At 44.0% G+C, this 25,108-nt stretch overlaps 4 protein-coding genes across 4 annotated transcripts; 3 read left to right on the top strand and 1 right to left on the bottom strand.

Moving 5' to 3' along the window:
- Nucleotides 1-16: 16 nt before the first annotated feature.
- Nucleotides 17-11,530, bottom strand: LOC129593669 (receptor-type tyrosine-protein phosphatase delta-like). Its single transcript, XM_055490104.1, has 13 exons — nucleotides 11,007-11,530; nucleotides 9,686-10,257; nucleotides 9,379-9,474; nucleotides 8,681-8,961; nucleotides 7,915-8,192; nucleotides 7,262-7,605; nucleotides 5,515-5,744; nucleotides 4,417-4,832; nucleotides 3,692-4,159; nucleotides 3,130-3,507; nucleotides 2,229-2,808; nucleotides 1,316-1,800; nucleotides 17-498 (listed from the first exon to the last, which is right to left on the bottom strand). Exons 2-13 carry the CDS (start codon nucleotides 10,220-10,222, stop codon nucleotides 293-295), a joined length of 4,299 nt encoding a protein of 1,432 aa, XP_055346079.1. The 5' UTR covers nucleotides 10,223-10,257; nucleotides 11,007-11,530; the 3' UTR covers nucleotides 17-292.
- Nucleotides 11,531-14,663: 3,133 nt separating this feature from the next.
- On the top strand, nucleotides 14,664-16,101 carry LOC129593766 (uncharacterized). The gene is made up of 3 exons (XM_055490224.1): nucleotides 14,664-14,886; nucleotides 15,054-15,082; nucleotides 15,336-16,101. The coding sequence occupies exons 1-3, from the start codon at nucleotides 14,847-14,849 to the stop codon at nucleotides 15,816-15,818; spliced, it is 552 nt and encodes a 183-aa protein (XP_055346199.1). The 5' UTR covers nucleotides 14,664-14,846; the 3' UTR covers nucleotides 15,819-16,101.
- Nucleotides 16,102-19,739: 3,638 nt separating this feature from the next.
- Nucleotides 19,740-20,697, top strand: LOC129593687 (uncharacterized). Its single transcript, XM_055490125.1, has 2 exons — nucleotides 19,740-20,570; nucleotides 20,677-20,697. Exons 1-2 carry the CDS (start codon nucleotides 19,779-19,781, stop codon nucleotides 20,695-20,697), a joined length of 813 nt encoding a protein of 270 aa, XP_055346100.1. The 5' UTR covers nucleotides 19,740-19,778.
- A 573-nt stretch (nucleotides 20,698-21,270) lies between these two features.
- LOC129593779 (uncharacterized) lies at nucleotides 21,271-23,168 on the top strand. Its single transcript, XM_055490239.1, has 2 exons — nucleotides 21,271-22,229; nucleotides 22,641-23,168. The coding sequence occupies exons 1-2, from the start codon at nucleotides 21,701-21,703 to the stop codon at nucleotides 22,931-22,933; spliced, it is 822 nt and encodes a 273-aa protein (XP_055346214.1). The 5' UTR covers nucleotides 21,271-21,700; the 3' UTR covers nucleotides 22,934-23,168.
- Nucleotides 23,169-25,108: the final 1,940 nt, after the last annotated feature.

Raw genomic sequence — 25,108 nt, 5'->3', positions numbered from 1 at the left:
AGATCAGAACTTAGTATGTGATTTCAAGATGTTTATTAAATCGGTTTTAACGTGCCTATGTAATTTGCCACGCAGACTGTTTAATTTCTCAGAGAAACCTAACCAAAAGTAGCAAAAGGAATGAAACGATTAAAATTTTAAAATGACTTAAAATTAAAAAGCAACCCACTGTATAAAACTGCCTCGTTGTGACAACAGAGGAAGGAGATCGCCGGCTGATAGCCCAATCCAGCACCGGAAACAGCACAGAAATTATTAGTAAAAGCTATTCATTTAGAAAACCACTCTTTAATCATGCTAAAATCACGCTCTCCTCTTCCAGGATGGCCGATAGCCTCTTGCTGAGCGATACGGTCATCGTGGTGTTGGATGCCACCTGGAGAGTGCCGGCGGCCGACAGAAACACATTGGATACAGGAAGCGAATGGCGGGCTGCTGCGCACACACTTTTCGTGGCCTCGTACAGGTGTCGGTATGTGTTCAGGTCTTCAAACACTCCTGAAATGTAACCACGAATTAACATCTTGTTGATTAACTGCTACTTACTTCATTAAAGGTGGTTATCTGAAGCATAACTCGTCAATTTCTTAGTGCAAACGGAAACCCACGCCACAGCTCCGCAACGAAACGCGAAAATGCTGAACATTAATGTTACGACGCTGGTATTTCGTACGTAAATATGCTGTACGGTATCACAAAGTATTTCGGCGATCAATAATTATGACGATAACCAACTGAATTTTTGGCGTATTAAGACAATATAGCCGTTCAACACTTTCACATATTCACGAATACAAACAAACCATAAGTAACCGTATGCCTTTATACGCACCGTCACGCACGTTTCACTCGCTCTTTGATAATAATATACCTAATCTGCACTGTGGCGATGCGGATTATACTGTACATGTTTGAACTTTGAACTATTACCGTATAAACAGATTGTATGAAATCCACTTAATACTATTTTGCCATCTTTCTTTAGGGATTGGGGATCTGATATGATAAAATTCCATACTATCGCATCTTTTCGAAATGCTCCAAAAAGCTCAACCGTGTTTGAAACAATAAGCCTTCAACAGTTAATACCATTAATGAATGAACTACTTTTTTTACATTTCCAATTAAGTTCTTCCACTCGATGGTCACTACCAGAATAGCAATATTTCCTAAAACCATAAAAAATCAATTTTGCTGCAGCTTTTTTCGCCGTAGTTTTTCCTTCAAAATTATACTCAGACTAGAATTTCGACTTGGCATAATGACCATATTCACCTAACCAAACCACAGTCCACACTATCACACGATGGTTCACCTGGTCGAATGTGGTTATACAGCCGCGCCACATGATACACATCCACGCTGCCTTCACACAGCACCTGCTGCCTCACCGTCACCATGGCGGCCAGCAAGGCCGCTTCCGGACCACCGAACTCATCCATCACCACCGTCATCCCACTGCCGCCACCGCTCATCAAGCCCTCCACCGTCTCCAGGAGACTCCACCAGGCCTTATCCTCCCCGGCCGGCAGCTTCACCGGCACGATCTGACACTCCAGTTCGCTGACGATGGCCAGTTTGTCTGGAAGGTTCAGCGCCAACTGGCAGCGGATGGTGCGGTGCTCCCACGGCACCGTGGGACTGGACGGGGGCAGGATCTCACCGGTCTCGGCGTCTGATAACAGTTGAGTGACGGAGAAGTCGTCACTGCGTAGAGGCGCGTCGGTCGGAGGGATAAACGATGTCACATCGGTGGCATCGCCGTTCACCACGTGGAAAACGGTTTTGATTTTGTAATCCCTGTAAACATATGGTAAAAACTATCACTGAATACCGTAAAAACACCCTTCCAAACCTGGATGCACATAAATTTAAGTAGAAAAATAACTTTGATTGCCTGTATTACTAAATTTTTATCCACATGGACTTCGTATCAATAAAGAAAAGGCAAGCTTTTTTTCTTTTTTACAGATACCAAAAACAGAAGGTATTGAAAAAATAGAAGCCCAGGGCGTTTAATTCGGGTTTTACGGTATACTTTTCTATAAAATCAGATTCGACGCAGCCACTGTTTGAACGTAAATTCTCTGTGCCAGTTTCATTAGTGCAACTATATTCTTTGTTTGAATTTATGACGGTGGCCCATGTAAAACCGTTTCAATAAAAACCTAGATAACACAAGTGGAGTTTCTAGCTGTTTTGAGATTTTTATCAACCACTTTACTCACCAGATCATCTGCCAGAATGCCGTCACAGTCGCTTCCACTGGTCTCTGGGTTATAATAAACTCCCTGGCTTTGTAGTAGCTGGGCAAGAACGATGCATTGACGTAATCAGAGCCCAGAATGGCCGGCCGGGGCGTTATTCCAACTCGGTGACTATGCACATCCGTTGGCATGTACTTCTCACTGCGATTTTTTCCTTTGTTAAATCCCTGCATTGCGTACTCGAAGCTATTAGAAAAATTGTAATGACTGGACCCTGGCGTCGTCGTGCGGGCGGCCACCACCAACTGGTGCTGTAGCTTCAGTCCTTCCATGTCAGCCTTCATCAGCGTCTCCATGTACTCCTCGAAGGTGGCGGCGTACACTTCCGTGTGCCCGCTTTGAATGTATTCCAGCAGGGCGTCATAGATCAAAGCATACTGTGATTCATTCTGGCACAGGCCCATGCGCTGTTTGCGCGCGTTAAGCAGATAGGTGAAGATGTCCACGTGGCCCGTGCGATCCATCTCCAGCATCAGTGAGTGCAGGGCAATATAGCAGCCGCTGCGGCCCACACCGGCGCTGCAGTGGACGATGGGAGGACCTGTATATAACGTAATATGAGTGTCACCATCAAAACTGTTCCGCTGCCGAATTTAGTACTTCCAGTTTATTGCAAGAGCTATTTAATACGCACAAATAATGCGTATGAACATAGTTTGCGGGCTGTACAGGCGGATCAATCTTGAACTGTCTGCGTTTGAATATCCATTATAATTCGATTTTACCAAATACTGTACAAACCTAAAGCGCTGTACAGTAATTATGATTTCATTCTGAAACTTCAATTTCCGAATCCATCCATTATTCCAAAGTGGAATTAATATGAAAAGTACAATACACAGTACAAATCCAGCATTCTTACCGAAATTGTCATCTTCGAAAGCCCGACTGGATTTGATGATAAAGCGCAGCAGCGGCACGGTGATGTCCGGGCGTCCATGATCCGGCCAGTCACTGTACATGTACTGCGTCACCTGTCGGGTTTCACCAATTTCCCCTTCCTCCCCCGGCTTCTTATATGTCAGCGAAAAGGTGCGGACAGTATAGAATGCGGTAACAATTTCGTTGACCAAGGCCACGGTGAAGGGCCCATAAGTCATGGGATGGTCGGTAGACGTCGGCCAGTATAATTCGGACTTCTTCCGTCCGTTCTCCTCCAAATTGGTCAGCATGATCAGCACGCGGACGTTGTAATCCCACACCATACACCAAAAGTCTGCAAGTGTGTTGCTCATTGGAGCTAAAAAGCAGAACAAAAGGCATATACCGGACGAATGTTCCTCAAAAGGCAATCATTTTAATCAAATCGCAAACATTCATCGACCAAAGCAACTGATTTATGCAAAACAAAGGTAACCAGAATTAGCAAATACTTCAAATAGTTTTTGTTAGGCGTAAAACAATTCAGAAAATGCTAAACCAACCTTGGGTGAGGATATACGCATCCGGTGAATGTATTCCATCCACAAAACTGGCGTTAATGTAATCAATCGGCACCGGTCCTTTAACCAGATTCCCCGAACTGAAGCATCCTCCACACGTCGTGGAATCGGTCTCCTCCGCTTCCGTGTCCAGCTTCCCGTTGGTCAGCGGTTGCGTTTCGTTCTCTTTCTCCACTCCCACAGTGGCCACCGTACACTGTGTCTTGAGTTTGACCCGCGAGTGGTCGTACGGTAGGACGTTGATGTAGCGGTTCCTGGGTCGATTCTCCGGTTTCAGGGCCTCCTTCATGCTCGGGACGAAAGCATCATTGCCGGTGCTGTTAGCGGCCTGCGACAGAACGCTGGCTAGACTCTCATATTCGCGGGAGAGACCGATTTGTCCGTCAGCGTACAGCCTCTTGATTCGCACATGCAGTTCTGTTCCGGGAATCCGGTTGTTCGGATTGATTTCTGCATTGGACATTAGACAAACATAATGTAGTATTGTACAGTGTACAGTCGAAATTATTATCCTATCCAGTTTCAAAAACACAATAATACAAGAAATTAAGAAAAAAGAAGCGTATAATATACGCTTCTTTTCACCCGTATATATAATTTCTTGTATATATACGCTTCTTTTTCTCTTAATACGCACCATAACTTCCGGTCAAGCAAAAGCCTACTCCGTACATAAGGATAAGTACGCGTACTTCTTCTTGAAGTACCTGTTTTGGAAATACGAAACGGCGACAGCGCCACCCCTTTGCCACAATGCCCATTGGCATGCCCGTTCCCATTCATGCCCAACTGCAAGTACGAGTAGCCAGGGAGGAAAAAGCGCTTGCGGAAGGCACAGTACAATCCGCAGACCACCAGCATGATGCCCATCATCAGCAGCACCCCCACGATCAATCCCACCTCCGTTACGGACAGATCGAACGCCGAAGAGTCGGTCACGGGGGCAACGGAGGCCGCGGCGGTGTCCATGTCGGGGGTGGAGTCCATTTGGAAGGTGGCCGGGGAGGACGGCGTGCTCGTCAGCAGCGTCTGTGGGTACACGATGCTGCGTCGCACTGCGGCGATGCGAATGGTGTAGGAGCCGGTGCGGGTCAGGTTGCCTAGGACGGCTTCCGCTATGCACCTATGAAAAGCAACGTTCACAGCAGCTCCTCCGATATGGCCAACATTCTAAGACAGCCTTTTATCACTTCCGTTTGATTGTCCGAAGTGCTTACTAACTATAACTAGGCAGTAACAGCAGACAGTACCATTTACCAACTGCTGGATAAAGTCCATTTATAAATATTGAATTTATTATTTCCCGCTTTCGGACGACGACAACAATCGTAACTAATTAAAATCAAAACACTACAGGAGGGGAAAAAAACTAGTCAGTAGATGAAGTGCCCAAAAACTCAACAACAATAGTATGTAGCTAACAGTAGAAACATTAAAATAATTCTGAAATAAATTTATACGCTCACCATTCAGTTTCATATTATGTTATGCCGACATTTTTAATGTACTCATATGCAATAGTGACATGCAATTGACGCGATACGATTTCCTACGAGTAAAAGTGATACAGTGTATTACTTCACACTGAACAAAATAGTAAAATATCGACTTCAATAATTATTAACGAGTAAAAAATCCACTAGTAACTAGTTCGACATTTTTCATAAATCATCGAGCACGATTTGATCGCGAGCTCTTACGGAGAATTTTGGAATGAACACACCAAAATACTAAATTTGAATGCTCTGCAAATTTGCAGAGATTGTAGCTCGTTGTAAGGAACTTCTCGAGCAGAGCGGGCATACCTGTGATTATCGTCTGAATCGCCCTCATCCACATCAGCAGCCCTGGCAGATTCGCTGTACTGACGATAGGGCTGGAAGGGGCAGTCGTTGCGATCGTGTGGATGATTGAAAATGAAGTAGTTCTTGGTGGGCTCAGTGGGTGATGCACTGGGAGACGCGTCCACTGGATGGGCAGTTGATGGGCCCCTGCGCGTCTTGATCTCGTTCCCCTTGCTGGCACGCACTGGAATCTGTAACAACCCCCGGATCGATCAACCATCAGAGCATGTCGAGACCTTTCATTCTGCTGCTATAAATCGATGGCACAAGCGAACTAATGTCAAGGTATTTTCACTTAACTTCACAAGGTTAAGTGAAAATACCATGCTAATGTCTTAGTCTCTGAGTAATCACTAAGAAAAACCAACTCGTTCTTACTCGAACACCCTTGCAAATTCTTACGTTAGCCTCAGCAGCGATTAGCTATCGTCAAAGTTCTGAGTTCTGACTACAGGCTGCCAGATGTCAGCAGCGAAAAATGCAAACAGCAGAACGGATCCAGTAAAACGGAAACACCTCGCGATATCAACGGAAAAACGGAAACAAACGAAAATGCAGTAAGCTTCGAACAAGCAAACCTATGGAGTACAGACTCAGAACGACAGCAACACCAGATCAGCATATAAACAGTGTATATTCAGAAAATTCCCTCTCTAATTACCCCGATATAAATATCTATATGCTCCTTTGAGCATAGCTCGAATACTTCGACTTTAATACTGACAAAATGATGAGTGAACTTGATTTCGCCTTTGGCCTTTGGGGAGGAATGATTATGGCACTGCTTTACATACTCTGATTATGCATTACAAAATTGGCAAGAACGAGATAAAGAATTCACACCGCAAATAATTGTCGACACTCGATAAGGACAGAAATGGACAGAAAGTTATAAACCAAGCAAAAAAAGACTTGTTTTGTCTAGAGCAGACCAGAATTCCATGCCCCGTGTTGTTCGTGCATAAGGAACTTGGAACATCGTAGTAAAACAAGTGCAATCACGGCTGACATCGGGAATTCTGGATGTCAGTACAGCAAACTGAGTAAAGTACAATCGTCGCAACTGGGAGTTCACAGGCGCGCCGTATTTACTGTTATCATATTATTCCAAAATTTCTTGAGCTGTCTACCATAAAATCTTTTGTTTTAAAGGATAACTCGGCAATCTTGCGAATTACTAGTGGTAAGTAGTAAGTACTGCAGAGTGCAGATCTTTAGTTTAAAATACCGCTGCAGTCTGCAGACTCTGCACTACGCACCTTACTGTAGAACGATAATACATAAAACTTTTGTACATCTCGCATAAAAGCACAGTTTATTGTGCACTTATGTAATTAACTTTATGTACTGGCTGTATTGTTTTAAAGTAACCATTATAACTTCTGTTAAAATAGCGCTGCGTGATATTTGCGGATGAAATGAATAATAGTTCTTTGTTTCCTTGTAATAAAAAGGCAGGCCTATTCTCGTAATGTATTGTACGTAGCTGTTCTCTGTTGCGCTTTCTTTTTATGGCAAACAGGCAAACTAACGTTGGCACATAATTCCAGCGCCTTTATGCGGCTCCCCTATTTTTATTATTACCTCATTCTCTTTGCCGATACAGAATTATCACAAATCTGCTAACACTTTTGCACCTGTTTAAGCGCATGTAAGCAACGATACTTCATGAAAGCGCGAAACTGAAATAAAATCTCCGTGGACCTACCTGAATCATGGCCTCCTGCTTATCGGCGTTGTGGCGATAATGAACTTGAAAATGAGTTAACGTCAGCGCCGTCCGATAACTGCTGGTACCACGCCCCGTCTGGGATGGGCGCTGATTGAGGGCCTGCAAGGGCGGCATCTCCCACTGCACCAGCAAGGCATTGTCGGCCACCCGCACAATACTGTTGATATCCGGCACTTCCGGTCGCTCCACGTCTGTCCACACCGTCAGACCCTTACTGGTCAGCGCCCCGGTGCCGGTTGAGGTGTAGGCGCCCACCTGGATGTAGTAGACGGAATACGGCAACAAGCCGGTGATGCGATGACCGATCCGACGCAGATGGTCTGCACAACAAGAGTTTATGGCAAGTGCCGAGCTGCATTCATTAATTGTCTGCTATTTAGTTACGCGTCGTAAACAGTTTACCTAGCTTATCTGCTTTTCAGCTTTAGCCTTTACCATAATTACATATGTGATATGATTTGTTTTTTTTAAATATATACGTGCACACGCAAGTTGACGCAACAGGCCCGATATGCAGCATGAGTAATGCAAAATTTGTGAAACGCTGCATGACAAGTTGACAACAGATGCGCACGGTGGATCAACTCATACGAATTTTATCATGTCATGCGAAGACTTGGTGTTGGTACCGGAAGTGAGAAATTTCTCATTCTCCAGAGCTGCGTGCGAAGAGTTTCGAGGCCGATCGGGGAGTCTGACCACCGCTGTATCTGTGTAGCCGGCAGGGTGTGTGTAGTGTAGTTTGTAGCCCAAAACAATCCCGCTGGGATTTAGGGGCGGCAGCCAGCTCAGTTGGATGCTGGTATCCGTCACTTCATCTGCCAGAAGATCATACGGAGCGCTGGGGATACCTTCCGCGGTGCGGATGACCTCGGTGTGGGCTGCGGAGTAGCCATCATCATTGTAGCTGCAATGTGGTCAGTTTTCAAAACTTTTAAACGTTTATACTCACACCGCAATTTTAACGCACCGATATATTATTTCTTTAAACACTGTTTTTCGCAAAAGTGCCATCAATTTAAATGCTATTTCCGGTGAAAAATAGTTTATTTTGTAATTTTAGCAGTATCCTCCAGTTTAGCTCAGTGGCCATAATTTAATCATGCATATTCCAAACTAGCAGCCCAAGTACTACGGTATTTTCGTACAGGTACAATACATACAAAATCGTAAGGTGATCACAGTTTGAAAAAGCTTTTGCAACCAAAAAGCGTTTAAGTTTCTTAAAGTTCCGCTCGTTAGATTATCTCCAAAGTTAAGTAAAGCCAATTTTACCGAAAGAGATATTTTTCAGAAGTTTTTTACTACAGATATGTACAGACTTTCCGATACGTTTTGCAGGCTGAGTTGCAGCAGGGCATTGTGCAAGCGGAAATGACAAAAATTTATGCTTACGCCTGGATGCTGATGTAATAGCGTTGGTAGGGCTGCAGTCGGCGTATCTCGTACGTGTGGATCTGCGGATTATCAATAAGAATTTCGTGCACTTGGCCCGGATTGGAGCCGGCTGGCGTGAGATCCCCATCCGGGGCTTCCGTGGAGGCCGACCAGGTGGCCGGTGTTGCCTGGCGGTAGGTCAAGCGATAACCTTTCACGGACGGACTTCCGCTGTCTTCGTAATCAGCAGGTGGCGACAGCCACTGCAGCCGGATGGACGTGCTGGATGCGTTCTGAGCCTACAATTTCCGGATGGTTGTCTGTCATTTTTGTTTGCCCTTCGCGGTATGCCGGTGCACAGAATTTTAATACACAATTTTCACCATAATACTATTATAAAAAGCGCTGTATTAAATACGTTGTAATATGCGCCCAAGCTGTAGAAACTATTCTAACCGGCATGTAGCGTAAGCGTACGCAATAAAGTTTCTTCGCAATTACTGCCGATAGCAAAAATCGCTATCGTATAATTCGTATTCCGTTTTAAGAGCATCAGGCTATCAGTTATTCACATCATTTTTATTCAATGCAAAGTTATGGAGTTTTTGACGCTTCTTTCTGTTTGCGAAGTTTTAAACGCACTTATTCATATCTATCGGCAGATTTCCGGGCATTACCGGTAGAAGTATATACGCGACAGAAAATCAAAAATATACCATTATGAGCACAGGCGTTCCAGGTGGTTGTGGTTCATTTTTGGTCCAGTACACAGGAGACATGCGACTCGGGCGACTATGTCCTTTGGAATTTACCTAAGATCAAATCAAACGCAAGGCATTGTTAAATCACATAAAAATAAAAATCAGATCTAACCAGTTAACTGCGAATAAAAAACGGAGAAAAAAATCACAAAAAATTAATAAAACAATAAACAAATAATAATCGCAGATTACGAAATACCGATGCGATTTTGTGGTCATATACAACTAAAGCAATAAACAGCACCGATTGCGTTTGCTTTACCGCTATAATCTGGAATGTATAGGGCGTAACCGGTTTCAGTCCCATAACCATGAAATTTGTTGCATTATCCGGCATACGAATCCGCCGGGCGGGTGGCGGTTCCCCCTGCTCCCAGTGCCCATCGTCACCGGGACCGCTTGGCCCACTGCGCATCCGCGCGCGTGCACCATTTTCCCCGTTTTGATGCACCAGGATCAAATAATAAAGAATGGGAACATCGTGCCGCGTTGTCGCGGCGGCGGCTGCTGACCCGGTCGAACTGGACCAGTGTAATCCGATGCTCCGTGCGCTTATTGTGTCAACTTGGGGGATTTCCGGTGCATCCGGAAGGGCCAAGTGTTTGGCGCGGCGGTGCCGCCTGGGCGCCCGCGCGGCGGTGTTAGATGACAAGTGCTTCCGGTTGTTTTGTTCAAGTGCGGGAGACGAGGACGTTCCGTCGGGACAAAGTGCTGTTATGTCGACCTGGTGCCGACAATGGCATGGAGGTGCGGAAGTAAGTGTTAAGAAAGTGATCGTCGTCACAACAAGAAGATGCATGATGCTGATTTGAGCTGTGGAAGCTAAAGCATTTCCTGAAAGGGAATCAAAATTCTGTTTCTGGTATGGATGTCAGAATTTTTTTACAGCTCATTATATATTGCATTATTTTATAATTATTATATAAATCCAAGCTTTTCTAAACCGCAATATGCACAAAGTTTATGGCTAGATACACGATTATACCTATTTCACTGTCAATTCTATTGCACAAGTCAAGTGCAAACGGCTCAGTGGCTCACCATCACCTGGACACCGGAAAGGCCGGTATCGCACACAAGTATGCATAAAGGTGCACGTACAATACAAATGTCACATGTGCAATCATTCAGATTCAAAATTAATAAATCGATGTCAGCTGTGAGAAAAAAGTAAACTGATCACACCAAAATTAATAACACCTTTCTATGCAATTCTTGACATGCACTCCTTGGTGTAACAATTCTGTACCCGAAGATGTCCAACACATTCGATTCATTACAAATTTTGTTAGCGTTCAGTGAGCACAGAGAATTATTTCGTAATTAACCGAATAACGTAAGAATGTGGCATCTCGTTAACACCAGCCGTTTCAGTACTGCCTGCAATATATCCAATCAACTGTGACAACAAAGGTCTGATTGGCGGATCGGAGACTAGCTTTGCCGCCAATGCATACGTTTAAAAAACAACAGAATCAAAATAACATCTAACAACCGACTGATTTGAAAAAAAAATCTACCGCTAAATTAAAAAGCTATAAGAAATTTCGAAAACTCTATTGCTTGGGTTTTTTTCCACATACCATCACGCTGGGGGATAAACGGCAGTCCCCTTGGTAGAGATTACGGCTAAATCCTCCCGTGGCACAACCGCACACTTGCCAAGGCAATGGCGTGCAGGCAACGGATAAGAAAATCCCCTCAATGACCAGATCAGGGATCACAGTGGGTCAACGCATCCTTAAAGTGGCAAAACTGACTAGTTGTCTTGGTGTGTAACGCCAGTATCTCGTCCGGCGTCTTCTCATGCCCCCGGGCAAGCGCTGCGCCGGGAAAAACTAGCACATCCCACTGGTCAAGACGATGCGGAAAGCGGCCGAAAAATTAAGACGAGACCGTGTGGATCAATGGCGAAATGGATTGCTCTCCTTGATCAGGATATGTAGCATTTAATCCCGGCTGCTCACATAATATGCTCACACACATCCGCACACACGCAGCGTGGTCTACTTTTCCTTAATGACAAGATATCTCTCTCATGGTCCGGCGTTCGTGCTGCATGTTTGACTTTATGGGGACCGGCTGCACTGCACACTCGCGCAGATCGGGTTACTTGTATAACATGTAGTCATAATTTTTCGGGATTGCTTTGGTTGCTGCTGAGGATAACCAAAGCAGATGCTAATTTTGCTCGGCTGATTTAGTCGACCGTTCTGGGCAGCAGTTGTGGGTGCAGTTTACTTGTTAGTGGTAGCTCGTGTGTTGGCAATGGGCGTGATTGGGTGGGAAATTATGAATGTGTCAGTGGCATTATTCATGCGGCCAATCAGCTGTTGGCAGCGGATATTTTGCATTTTGTGCATGGATCGAACATATTAATAATCAATTAAAGTTGCCCATATTTCATAACAAACAGCCATCGGCGCAGTTTTCGAAATGTATTTCAAATTCCTGACGCACTTCGCCACTTTAGAACTGAAGTAAACTGACATTATTTCAATTAGCTGGTGATAACTCTATAAATTTCATGAATATCACTTATGTTTTCCGTCAAAGTGCAATGGTATTCTGATCCAAAACTTCGATTGTTAAATGCAGCGTGATATTTCTATAGGGATTTTATTTGTAGAAATTTGCGGTATTTAATGGGAAGAGGGATATTTACCCAGCTGATACACGGAAGTGAATGCGTTTGAGGAAAACAAAGTTAATGAAAGGGTTGCGCTTAATGAGTGTGCATTGTGCGTTTACTGCGTTATAGGCATCCGCTGCTCTTGGCAGTGGGTCACTGGCCAGACGAAGCGGAAATCAGCTCAAACCATCGCGCGTCCAATGGATCCATACTCGACGACTGCAAGTCAATGTTGCAGCTTGGCGCCTGCCAAGAGGATGAGGTTATCGGTTGTGAAGTGATGGTAATTATAGCCGCAGAGGAAACCAAACAGATACATGAACGCCAGCACACATAACACACCATCATCCTCATTGATATCGCCTGCTAACGGATCTGAAAAGGATCCTGCTATACGAGTGCGTACAGCTCCCACTGGATCGCTTAATCATTTGCCGGCGGTGAGTCATACTATCAGAACCGCCCATTTTCAAGTGGAAGGTTGATGGAATTCATTTTCCAGCGTGTTCTGTACCGTCAAATTATTAAAATTGCTGGGGTGACCTCGATTGACAGGATAGTTTTCCAGCGTTGTTTGGTTTTCGGTCATTAGCGGCTAGAGTACTATTTGCGTTAGCCTTTTCCTCACATTTTGCGGCTGGCAAGCTACTTACGTTTCGGGAGCAAAAATTTTACACAAGACGTGACATACCACAGTTTTGGAGCACTACAAGGAACTAAAATTGCAGATCAGCTGAAAACTCCAAAAACTGAAATTGCGAGCTAAAAGCTAAAAAATCGTGGCATACGCGGCTTTTTTTAAAAACTTCCGCGCCAAAAAGACCAGACAACCAGTCTACTATTTAACAAACCTTGCGTTGATAATGTACTTAAATATACAGCAATAATCTTTACTTTGTAGCGCTTCTTGTTGTGTGTGCTTCTTACGTACCCTTGGAACTTCAAAGATGCAACCTGATCACATTATAACTTATCTGTACGTACGTATTGTGCTTTCAAAGATCAGTTAACTTATTATTAATTTTAGTGATTAACCACATCCTACATTATCACAAAAATTGTTGATGGATAATTATTATCTTTAAAATTGATAATATTTGCAACATTTACTGGACTATGATCCACAGGACTATCCTAGCCCTTGATATAAAATAGACTATGTTAAATTAATGACGCAGTGACCTATACATGGTGTGTATGGTGGCACAAAACAGGAAGCTCAGTCAGTCGCCTCGTCTCCATCGGCTCGGACGCTGGGGCGTCATCGTTTAAAGCCGTAGCAAAATGCATGATCAGTTGGAAACAATAATCTGATGATGATAAATGATCGTTCCAATAACAACCGATGGTCTCCCATCCAGCTTGCTCGATATCGATCTCTGGCGTTCCGATCGGAGAAAGATGATCCGGATACAATGTGCGGCATTGGTCAGTGTGTAACCGGCAGCTGGCTGTCAGCAGTGCAGTCACATAAATATACTTACGTTCGGTACAAATATGTGTAGAGATAATTACCCTTGTGACTAAATGCTCAATGTGACAAGTCTTTCATCGCGACGGGCAAATGTTTTATGTTCGTTGTGTTAGTTTTTTTCTGTGTTCAAAAGACTGCCCGATTCCCTTTTGCTTTTACCAGCATCTGTGTATGTGGACAGACCATGTTGTCTCATCTCGTTTAAGTGCCGACAATCTCAATCACTGTAAATAATTTATAACGGCTGTGAAAACAGTCACAAGTGGCACTTGCTATTCTTTGCAAAGAAAATCTAATTATTGAGGGCATTTTTTCTCCGGTGATCTAATTATGGAGTGAATTTTTTTCATAATTCAATCTTAAGATTCATTTTAGTATTTTCACTGACTGGGATTTTTTGTTACCTTATGTCATGCGTTGACTATTTGTACAGTATTTATTCCATTTGGCTTTCCCGAGTAAAACGGCTTGTAGGAAAAACGTTAGTTTAACGTGTAACTACCGTTAGGTGAACGGATGTGTGTCAATTTTAGCCGTCTCCTAACGTTTAACTAACGTTTTTTTTGCAAGTTGTTTTACTGGGGTTTGTTGTCTATGCACCAGATTTGTCTATAATCACAAATGCAATACGGAATAAAGAAAGCATGTTTGTTCTATTCTGCTCCTTTTACTACTCGTAGTGTAAGGGCCATATTGCTAGCAGTAAAATCTACTTCACTGGAAGAAATTTGTTTTATGTAGAAAGTTATCAAGTGCACCGCACACATATAATTATACGGTAGTGCAACTACTGTAAGTACAGTATCTGGTCATGCGGGATGCTGCTTATCCGTTTTTCCGGTTGTAGTTGTTTTAAGGCCGAGCTGCTTTACAGATAAGTGTATGATCAAGAATTCTTAATATTCTGACATGTAAAGGCGAGCAACAGAAGCAGGATTTGTAAATGCATTACTTCTGATGGAATAAAAAAGAGTCTTGCATGCACAAAGTGGGCTAACACTAAATTTTATGCGCCCTACAGGCTAACGTACAGTTTCATAGGTGCAATACTGCAATTATAGTGCCCGTAGCAATTATCATTATGTAATTTCATTGTAAGTGTTTGCGCCAAAAAAGGTTTATTATAAACCGGAACGAAAGCTGGCAAAACGTGGTAGTCGGGTCGGGACTCAGTTTATCATTACTAGTTTAAAGTGCGGTGAAAATAATATCTCTCTTTTGGAGGTATTTCTGTTTTCTTCTCAGTCATACCGCTGATCGATCCTGAGCTTCTTGTTATTACCGGTAGTTTTCTGCAGCAATCGGCTGTCACAAAACATGGCCTTACTGTTTCCCTTGATTTCTGTGATGATGTTCGGTAAGATCGAAATTAGCGAAGATTTATGCCATTTTTAAAACAACTGAGATCGTAGCGCTACTCTTGTGTCGCTGTTTGTACCTACGTATTGGTACTGTTCTATGCACTGTCAGGTGATAAGCAATTAACTCAAATTAAAGTTAATCACATGAACTTTCGTATTTCAGCCAGCCTCGTATACGGAGCCAGCGACACGGTGAGTTGTGCAAAGTGAGCTACCACCGAATGTCTGTAATAAAAAATCTTGCACCGCAAGGTCTTGATGGCGTAGTTTTGTAATAACGCGTTCACTGTTGTTAACGTATGTATTTACATAATTAGGTACTTACTATAGGTATAGCCAGAATAAAACTATCTGGTAATCTGGGCTGTGATGAGTTTCGCTTAGCGTGCGCCACAAACTGATGCAAATCGACTAATTTCTTACTATAAAATCGTTTTCTTTACAGAAAGGGAAGATGACAGAGATCACTTCCCGCACCGCTATTTGTGATCAGAAGATCTCGTATGCATCCAGCAAATCGGAAGATGACTGTGCCAACAAGTGCCGAAAAGATTCCAAATGCCGTTTCGCTGTTTTCAAAACCAAAGACAGAATGTGCGGTCTGGTGCCGGCCAGTTTTGACTGCATCTTCCAGCGGGATCAAAACAAGTTGATTGGATTCGCCTATAAAAAGTTCAGCCAGCGCGACCGAGTGCAGATAAAGTCGCCATTGCTGAAGAACAAGAAAGGTCAAGCGGTGGTGGACAGCAGCTATGGGACACCGGCGGAAGAGTGCCAGGCCATGTGCGACATTCATCCCAGCTGTCAAGCGGCACAGTTCTCGTCTATGCGCGGCGAGAACTCGTGTAGTCTGCTGGCCAAAGCTGGTCCTACCAACAAGCAGGGTGCTGATGACCGGGGCACTAACATCGCATTTGTTGCCGCATAAAAGAAATGCGAGTTCTGACTACCGATCAGTTGGCTAACTTGCTCGTTCATATAACGGTCATTCATAACGGGAATGATAATGTTAGTCTTAAGGCAGCAGCTCCTTGTTGACTGCTACAAAGATACGGTACATAACAGATATATGCATGGCTTCTTGAGCACTACAAGCGTTGAGTGCTCGTACTTACTAACAATACTAACGTGCCAAATTATTATTGTCACTCATCGAACCTGTTTCATGTTTGTCAATGTATTGCAGTGGTTAAAAAAATCTTCAAAACTGTGGTGCGAATTTAGGCCGAATCCAATACAGTAGCAGAATGGGTACGTATTGCGCACAGTATAACAAGGAATTACAAAATGCAATGAGCGTTTTTCGGCAACAAATCCCGATTTTACTTATTATCCCGATTCACGCAGAATTTGTCGCATTTTCCGCAATTATGGGTGTCCGTGAAACGTAGTTCAGAAGATGATACTACAGCACCTTAGCTACGAAAATCCTGAAAACGTTAACCAAATCCTCAATACTCCTGCTACTCTGTACGTAGGACCAAGGTCCATACTTAGCACGGTGTTGACCATGCAAGTTTGCAACCGAGAGTACTTCTGATATTAGTTTTAATGTTTTACACCGAGTAACCTTTTTCAAAAATAAGTCGTCCACTCAATTGAGGGTGAAACTACCGCTGGTTGATCAGAAGAATCCGTTCAACTTTTCCTAGCCAACCTGTGATGATTTTGTCTTCGGCTGTCTTAGTTACTGAGTTTGTACACTGCTGTCAAGTAACATTTTCAGTATAAACAGCGAATTTACCCTTTGGTTTTTGCTGTTTTGATGTTTGCTGGATTCCTGCCGCACTTACCAGTGAACGTTCACAAAAAAGTCTGAGAATACATCAAAGGTCACCGTTTTTTATTACGCAGTAGGCAAATGAATGTCACCTTTTGTGAAAGGTGAATGATTAATTTGCATTCCATCGGAGTCCAGCTCATTTGGCTCTACTATGTTTGAGATCGAACTTGGATTACTGTAGAAAAAGAGGCGGAGAAGCGGTTACTGGAAGGTAAACCTGATTTCTGCAGCTGCACTTTATCCCTAATGCAGTCTACATATATAGTATACTTCATTATTTTTCATATTCCGGTCCCTTTGAGTGAATGGTTTCATATTCCGTCACCGGTCTTTTGAGTCTCACCCGGTTTAGAGTTTCTGTTATTTGTTTTATTTTGTTAGTAAATTTATTGATGTTTTCGATCCAGATTTAATGAGAGAGGTCCGTTTTATGAAAACTAGCCATTTCTGTGAATTTTGTTTTGTTAGGCACTTTGATACCTGGTGACCGGAATATGAAACTGTATATTTAAAGTGACCGGAATATAAGAAAAAGCGAAGTACAGCTAGAAAATTTAAAATTCACTTTTTTGGATATAGACGTGACCATAAATTAGAGTGATGGGCTAATATGGAGTATAAACTACCAAACTCTGGAAAAATTCAGTGCCACAGTTGCCTACTTACTGAAAGCCGGCGATTCGGTAATTCCCGATCGACCATACTTAAGGGAAGTGGCCCGATACATGGTACCAAATTCGTGTACATGTACGAAAAATTTCGCTTTCGCGCACTCCCAAACACCTTTGTGGCCAGATGATTTGTATACATGGGCGGGAAAACCGTTTGTGCGCGCAACAACCGGTTCGGGAGTTATGGCGGTAAGAAAATTCGATGTACAGATTTAGTGGATCGCGATATCAGAAAATTACATCTTTAATGAATCAATGAAGCACTTAACTCAAAAACTGTAGTTTAGTCTTACCATTAGCGGCTCACCAGGAACACACTACAACTGTAAAACAGTATGCTTTAGGCAACATGATTTACTTTTGGGCAACCGCAAGGGCGGTGTGATTGCCTTATACTACATTGTGACGATGCCATTTAGAATCGAAAAATATGATAGCGGGCTAACTGGATGAGGAGGATTTGCATGATGACAACGCAGTTGCTTCATAACTATTTTCGTATCCACTGCAGATGAATACTATGTTCAGGCTTTCTATTGTTTTTAGAACGTTTTTCCGACGCCAGTAATGTTTATTTTTTGCTGAAGTGCATTTTAATAGTTCATATTGCTTCAAAGGGTTTTCGCTGTTTTCCAGCAAAGTCTTTTGAGTCTCGCAGGCACCAATTTGAAGCCCATTATACCAGACGGACTACATTAGTTCTCCTTCCGATCGTAATGCTTTTGGAGACCATTTTCAGACTAATGATTTTTTCACCAAGTTAATAACTTTCGCTCACGGTCTGGACCTGGTTTACCGATTTAGACACTGGAAACCTTTGGTACAGTACAGAAAAGTGCTGAATAAAGCATGAAAAATTACTGGTATCGACCAGTTTGCACTTGCATAGTTTATGTCAAACTAATTGTTCAAAGATACCTTCTAAAGAGCATAAGAATTAAATTCCTAGGAAAATGCACCGAACTGTGCATTGGTAGACCGGAGCGCAGCTCTTATTAGGATTGAAGACTGAAAGTGTCTGTAACGGCTAATTTTGGAAAAGTTTGTTTTTGAATGTGCAGAACAGAAAATAACATAGCAGATGCGGTGTGACATTTTGGTTACCGCTACGGGCCTTACGTTAACTGGTCAAAACTTAAATCCAATGATGGATGCCTGTTTCTAAAGATCCATGCATTTGTAGTACACGCACTTTCAATTTGAATTTGGTATTCTGTATGGGTTTATGTCGTACCAGGTTATTATGTACTGTATACTAGTTCTTCAGAACGATTTGTACTTCAACAAGTGGGCCTGGTATCTTTAAGGTTTAGGAGCACCTATCCGCGTCGCTGGAATTCGGCCGCTCCCGTACTTTTATCAACCGATATTCACTTTGAAGGTTACCGCCGAAGTGCAAATTAAAATTGAATTGGTTGACACAGCGGTCATATATTATATTTCTATCTTTTACCTGCATTTATATGGTTATACATATAATATCTGGGGTCGGCGTGATGACCACATTCTCTGCAATAAAGGCGGGATCACATAATCACGCCACGCAACTGGACAACCTTGATCTAACAATAAGTAAGTAATTATGACGGAGTATAACGATTGATATGGTTACTTGTCTAGATACCGGTATTCATATCTATTAGAATCCGCATACTTACTTAAGTATAGGTTACTCGTGACAGTGCTTAGCTATAGACGATGTGGTGCATCAACAAATCGAGGACATGCACTAGTAAACCCTAAGGTCACGAAATACCGTGCCACTCTTACTGCATTTGTGTTTCCACACTATGTCGCACTGCTTATTTGTCTACGACTACGTCATCTGAATTGTATAGATGATGCCAAATTTAAAACTTTTCTTCATTGTGATTGGATCCAACTACAACTCGACGTAACCCGTTCTTCCAACAAGACATCAAGAGTTATCGATCGAGAAACCTGCCATTCCTTCCCTGGTGATCACGACAATTACCATCTCAAAATAATAGTCCACCGCGGCGTGCGTAAAGCTATATCCGGCACATGGAAAATCGGCAGTAACTTGTACTGTACTTGTTAGAGTAGCCGTGACTATAGGTTCCTACATGTGTAATTAATGCCGTCAGCGTCTCCGGTAACTGGTCCGACCCACCTTTTCCGTTGGTTCAAAAGCAACTCAACACCGCGATGCCTTGTAACAACAGTCAAATGATTGACACGTGTTGCAGCGAAACCTCGTAATTTGGCTCTCAACGGCTGATAAACTACTAAACATCCACCGACCTGACCAAACATCCGTCCGATAAAAGCAGCGGCTAGTTAGTCGACAACGCTTTCTGGACTCCGATCGTGTGCTTCAGCGAGGCCCGACTGTGTTGGCAGAATGCTGGTTTCAAACGCGACATGGTGGTACAATACTTCGGCTGTTGACAAACTGGATCCAAATGCGGTCATGGTCTGGTACATTGTTGCTAGTATTGTCCCCTTAATCTCCGCCGTCCTCAGTCTGATTTTGGTTGTTGGCCTGTTTGTTTGGGACACATTTCGTGAAGGCACCCATATCTTAATCGTTCAGCTCCTGCTCCATGAAATCCTTCTCCTCATCCCCGTGTATCTTTTCAACACTTACATCTACTTCACACAGACCAACCGCACACTACTCATCGACTGCACGTTTATCGTGGCCTCTCGCTACACGCTGTACACCGTGGGACACTGGATTCATGTTTGTCTGGCCCTGAACCGGGTCGTGGCCATCATGTTCCCCCACTACTACCCGCTCTGCTCCAATAAGCGGAGCCTAATCGGCATGATCGTGCTTAGCTGGTGCATGGGTCTCATTACGCTGTTGCCGTTTCTCGTCAGCGATCGCGATGGCTACTACGGTTTATTGTCACCAGCTGGTATTTGTGGATTAGCGTCGCGTAACACTTGGATCTTCTCCATTCTGACGTCGTTGCGCATCTCGGTGCCGCTGTTATTACAAGCTCTGTTGTACAGTGCCGTAATGGTGACCTTAGCGGTGCGGCGCTGTCGGACGCCGCTTGTCCCGCTGATTGAGATGCGTCGGCAGCGACGCCAGAGCGGAATGTCTGTGGTGCTGTTTGTGTCCAGTCTATGGTACACACTGTGTTTTCTTCCCATGCCGACGATTGCGGCGTATGCGCCGGAATTCTGGATGGGCAGAGATCTGCTGTTTGTGTGGATATGCTCGCTGCTCCTCTTCGGATCAGCTGGGACGCCGGTAAGAAGCGTACAATGTGGCACGAATTAGTCACGTTAACTGTTGATTGATCCTTTGTTATAGTACTGTTCGATTGCTTGCGTAAGTAATAAGACTTATTTTCCAGGAAGTCATGCCGTATTTGTAATCCTTTGAATTGTGCAGTGCATGACGGTTGTGTTCAGTTGTTGGATTGGCAAGACTGCCGTACTAATGAGCGCAACTAGCCAAAAGCCTCTGGCGATACTTATTTAAACAAAAAGGCGATATTTAAACAATATTTATACAATATTTTCAGATATATTTCGAAACGATGCTGTTAAATGAGACAAAGCATGTGATCGTTTAAAGGTCAATTACAGTCACAAGTTTGATGCACTGTTATTTCTTCAGGTGATTTTAATTGTCCTGAGCGCCGAATACCGTAAAGCAGCCAGAAATACATACGATCGACTAATTATGTTTTTTCGGCAAAGTTTCATACGCGACAAGAGTCGCATTCTTCCATTAAAAGAGGGCAATCATGAGAATCCACAATCTTCCTGCGCGCCTTCCCTGCAACCACATACTATTCTTCCTCACCACTACCGATCGTCATTTTTCCAGCTGAGAATGCCCAAGAAAGTCGCCCACATCTAGAATATCGATTGAAGTTGATGTCTAGCCAATAGCTATTTTGCTATTCTTGCACGCGATAATTACAGACTGTTGATGAGAAAGATTTCTATAGAAATCTGTTTATAACGACGCGTGACCGCTTCCCAGAGACATGGATAACGACCACCCAATCTGCATCTGACCACCTGGGGAAAGACAAAAGGCAGTCGCTGTAATAATTGCATGCTAGCTGCTAATGACTTGTTGTGGACGAGTGCGGTGTCTTTGTATGTGGAAGAGTAAGAATGTGCGGATAGTATATAAGCATTTGCAGAGCAGAATGTACAGTTAGTTCACTTTCTTTTTCTGGTCCGATCGCGCCAGTTACTTATAACTTCGATTTAACTACCGCTGTTAGCATTCGTTACAAGTGACCTTTCGTTGAATTGTCAGTATATATTGCATTTTGTTCTGATAGAATCAGTTTCGTTAAAATTGCGTTAAGTTTTATTGTCAGTTGATTGTTAGTCAGTTGTTTAATTTCCTCATCAAATATGGAATCACGCACTAATCTTGAGAAGAAGTCGAACGAAGAATTGAGAAGCCAGTTAAGAGGTTTAGGAAAGGCAATCGCCGGTAACAAAGCTCAGCTAGTGGACCGCTTGTTCAGCGCTTTAAAAGCAGCCCATTCCAATGCCACCGTATCGGCACCGCCCGCGGCGGGCCGTCCTTCAGCGCCTGTCCAGGAGGAGAATCGACAGGTGCAGCCCCTTGAGCTAGACATTTCCATTGGACCAATTGAGGAAGTTGCCGGTATAATTGGTCTTTCCACAGAAGGGGTCGCGCAACTTAAGGCAAACGGGTTCGTCAAAGGTGATGATTTGGAGTTACTTCGGGAAAAGCCGGACCTGATCCCCAAGGCCATTGGCATCCTCTGTGAGCAGTTGAAGCTGACAAAATACTTGTTCCCGGGCGAGCCATCCCGCAGTGTATCTGGGCAGCAGCAACCGCAGGCGTCCGGTGGACCTCTGCGGCATCCTAATGTCCGGCCGGCAACGGTCCGACCATCATCCCAAGCGTCGGGTGAGTGTGACATGTTAGACGAGCCGTTAGATTTTCCCGCTTTTGAATTGCCTAAGTTTGCCCGAGATTTGAAGCCTCCGCACGAGATAGTTTATTCGCGCGCCATGCTGGCAGATGACGGACGTAAAAAAGTAGGTCCGCGTGACCTTAAGTTTGGCGAATTTATCTGCGGCGCACTGAACATAATCCGTGACTTAGCTCGATCGCCTGATCATAACGCGGTTTTAATAGAGTATGTAGAATATATCGAATTTTTGGTTGAGAAGTCCCGCGATTATCAGTCGAAATACGTGTTGCAATTTGACGAAGAATTTCGGAAATTAGCTAATCGGCAAAAGCTAGCGCTGAACGATTTTTCGGCGTGCACCAACATTATTCACCGCCATTTCCACGCTGCCAATCTGATTGTAGACAGCGGACGCTTTCCGCGCGGGTCCCGTCCGTATGACGGCCCGCCTCGTTTTCGCTCTCAAATCGCCAGTAGCCAGACAGCCCGTGGGCCATATCTCGCCTGTGATCGGTGGAACGATGGGAGGTGTAACACACGCGGTAACTGCTTGTTCCCACACCACTGCGAATTCTGTTCCGGACCTCATCAAGGACGCTTTTGCCGCACCGGAAATGTCAATGGGCAGCAGCCAAACCGTGGACCGGCATTTCGACAGCAGAGCGGGAACAACACCGCGGATGGACAACGCAATTGAGAGCGTTTCTCTCGCTAGTGACATTAGCAGTGCGTTTCCTCCACCGGCGCATGAATGTATTCGTACTGCTCTTCGCAGTAATTGTTTTGGTAACAGTGAACTTCTGCATTATACTAATATTGTTGACTCAGATTTAGTTGACCGTTGTTCTTTAACTCGCTCGTTAGCGGAATGGTTTTATGCGCTGGGTGATGATCACGATCGCCATTTTATCTTGCATGGTATCGCCGTTGGTTTTGCTATTGTACCGGATCTTAATGAAGTTCGCACTGCAGAGTGCAAAAATTACCGCAGTGCTTTGTCTGGTGACGCGAAATTTTCATTAGATAGAATATTTAGTGACGAGTTACGTGCTGGCAAAATAAGCAGGCAGGTTACGAAACCAATACGTGTTCAATCTATAGGCGCAGTACCGAAAAAAGATGGCGGGTTTCGCCCGATAACTGATTGCAGTCGCCCGGAAATTAATTCACTGAATTCTTATGCCGTTTGTGAAAGTTTCTCTTTTGCCACGTTGGATTCCGCATTAGCTGAATGTAAACCAGGGTGTTATTTTGCTGTCACTGATTTAAAATCGGCGTACCGTTCAGTACCCGTGTTTCGGCCGCACCGGCAGCTGCTGGGTTTTCGTTGGCGTTTTGACAGAGTTGATGAATACTATGTCGATAACTTTTTAAGTTTTGGCCTGTCTTGTGCTCCAAGTATTTTTCATCGATTATCTACCGCCGTAGCGCGGATGATTCGTAGACGTGGTTTTAAAATTGTGCCGTACCTGGACGATTTCCTGGTGATCGCTGACAACTACGAATTATGCGCGGCCGCTCAGCAGGCGCTAATAGCATTACTTTTATTGCTCGGCTTCGTTATTAATTGGGACAAGGTTATCTACCCCACGCAACGAGTACGTTTTCTTGGCATAATTATCGATTCCGTGGCGCAGAAAGTGGAACTACCAGAAGAGAAGATACAGAAATTAGTGTCTAAATGCGCTGAATTTGAAAATAATGAAAAACTTAGTAAAATTCAACTGCAGTCGTTACTGGGTTTGATTTGTTTTGCGTCGCGAGCAGTGAAAGGCGCACGGGCGTTTTCCCGAATTTTTATAGATGCAGTTACTCAACTGCAGCGGCCTCACCACAGAGTGAGAGTAACTGCACTAATCCGCAGTGAGTTGGTTTGGTGGCAAACAGTCGCACCGCAGCTTAATGGTATGACGCAATGTGTAATCTCAAAGCCACGCCGCGTGATTCGCATTTCTACAGAAGCGTCGTTTTCTGGGTTTGGTGCTACATTGGGTAATAGCTGGTTAGCCGGCAGTTGGGATTTAGCGGATATCTCCCATCACCTACGCGTACTGACAAATTTTATTCGTCCGCCGCTGGTTAGTCATAGTTTACGAACGAACATAAATTATTTGGAAATGGTTGCCGCTTGCATCCCGATCTTGGTCTGGGCACCGGCGTTCGGTGGTTGCACGATACTGATTGAAAGCGACAATTCGTCCACGGTTGCCTTTTTAAAACGCGGATTTTGCAAATCTCTGGAGGCTTTAAAGTGGTTGAAGTTAGTATTTTATGCTTCGTGCCAACATGATTTTTATGTGGACGCTTGCCACATTCCTGGTGCCGATAACAGTTTTGCAGATGCTATGAGCCGCATCACCACTGCTGACATCTATAAGTCAACCGTTGTTGACCGCATTAACCGTGGCCAGAGTTCACTGCGCCTGACAGGTGACTACTGTTCCAGGTACCCAAACAGCCAATCTCAACCGGATCCTGAACTCGTTGCGGCTGAATGCTTTGGCGCCGTCATCCCTTCGCACTAGAAAAGTTCAATGGTGCCGATACTTAAATTTTGCGATCGTCATCGACTACAGCCAGTACCGGCGAAGCCGCGCACCATCAGGTTGTATATTGCTGAGCTGTCGCGCAGCCTTGAATTCTCGTCGGTGCAAAATTATGTGGCAGCCATTGTGACGTTACATCATTTTCGTAACAAACCAGCGCCCGATCTTAAGCATTTTGTGATTAAGCAAGCACTGGAGGGAGTGCGCCGTCAGCGCAGGGAATTTCCAAATAAAAAACCTCCTATTCTAACACGGCATTTAAAAGGCATCTACAGTGCCTTACACCGACTTCCCGCGGAAGTACGGAAAGCGTTTTGGACGGAATA

The sequence above is a fragment of the Paramacrobiotus metropolitanus genome, unplaced genomic scaffold (assembly GCF_019649055.1).
Source record: "Paramacrobiotus metropolitanus isolate TYO unplaced genomic scaffold, Prichtersi_v1.0 Parri_scaffold0000063, whole genome shotgun sequence".
In the NCBI taxonomy this organism is placed as follows: Eukaryota; Metazoa; Tardigrada; class Eutardigrada; order Parachela; family Macrobiotidae; genus Paramacrobiotus; species Paramacrobiotus metropolitanus.
The sequence above is the reverse complement of the archived record's forward strand: the minus strand, read 5'-3'. Positions and strand labels throughout refer to the sequence as shown.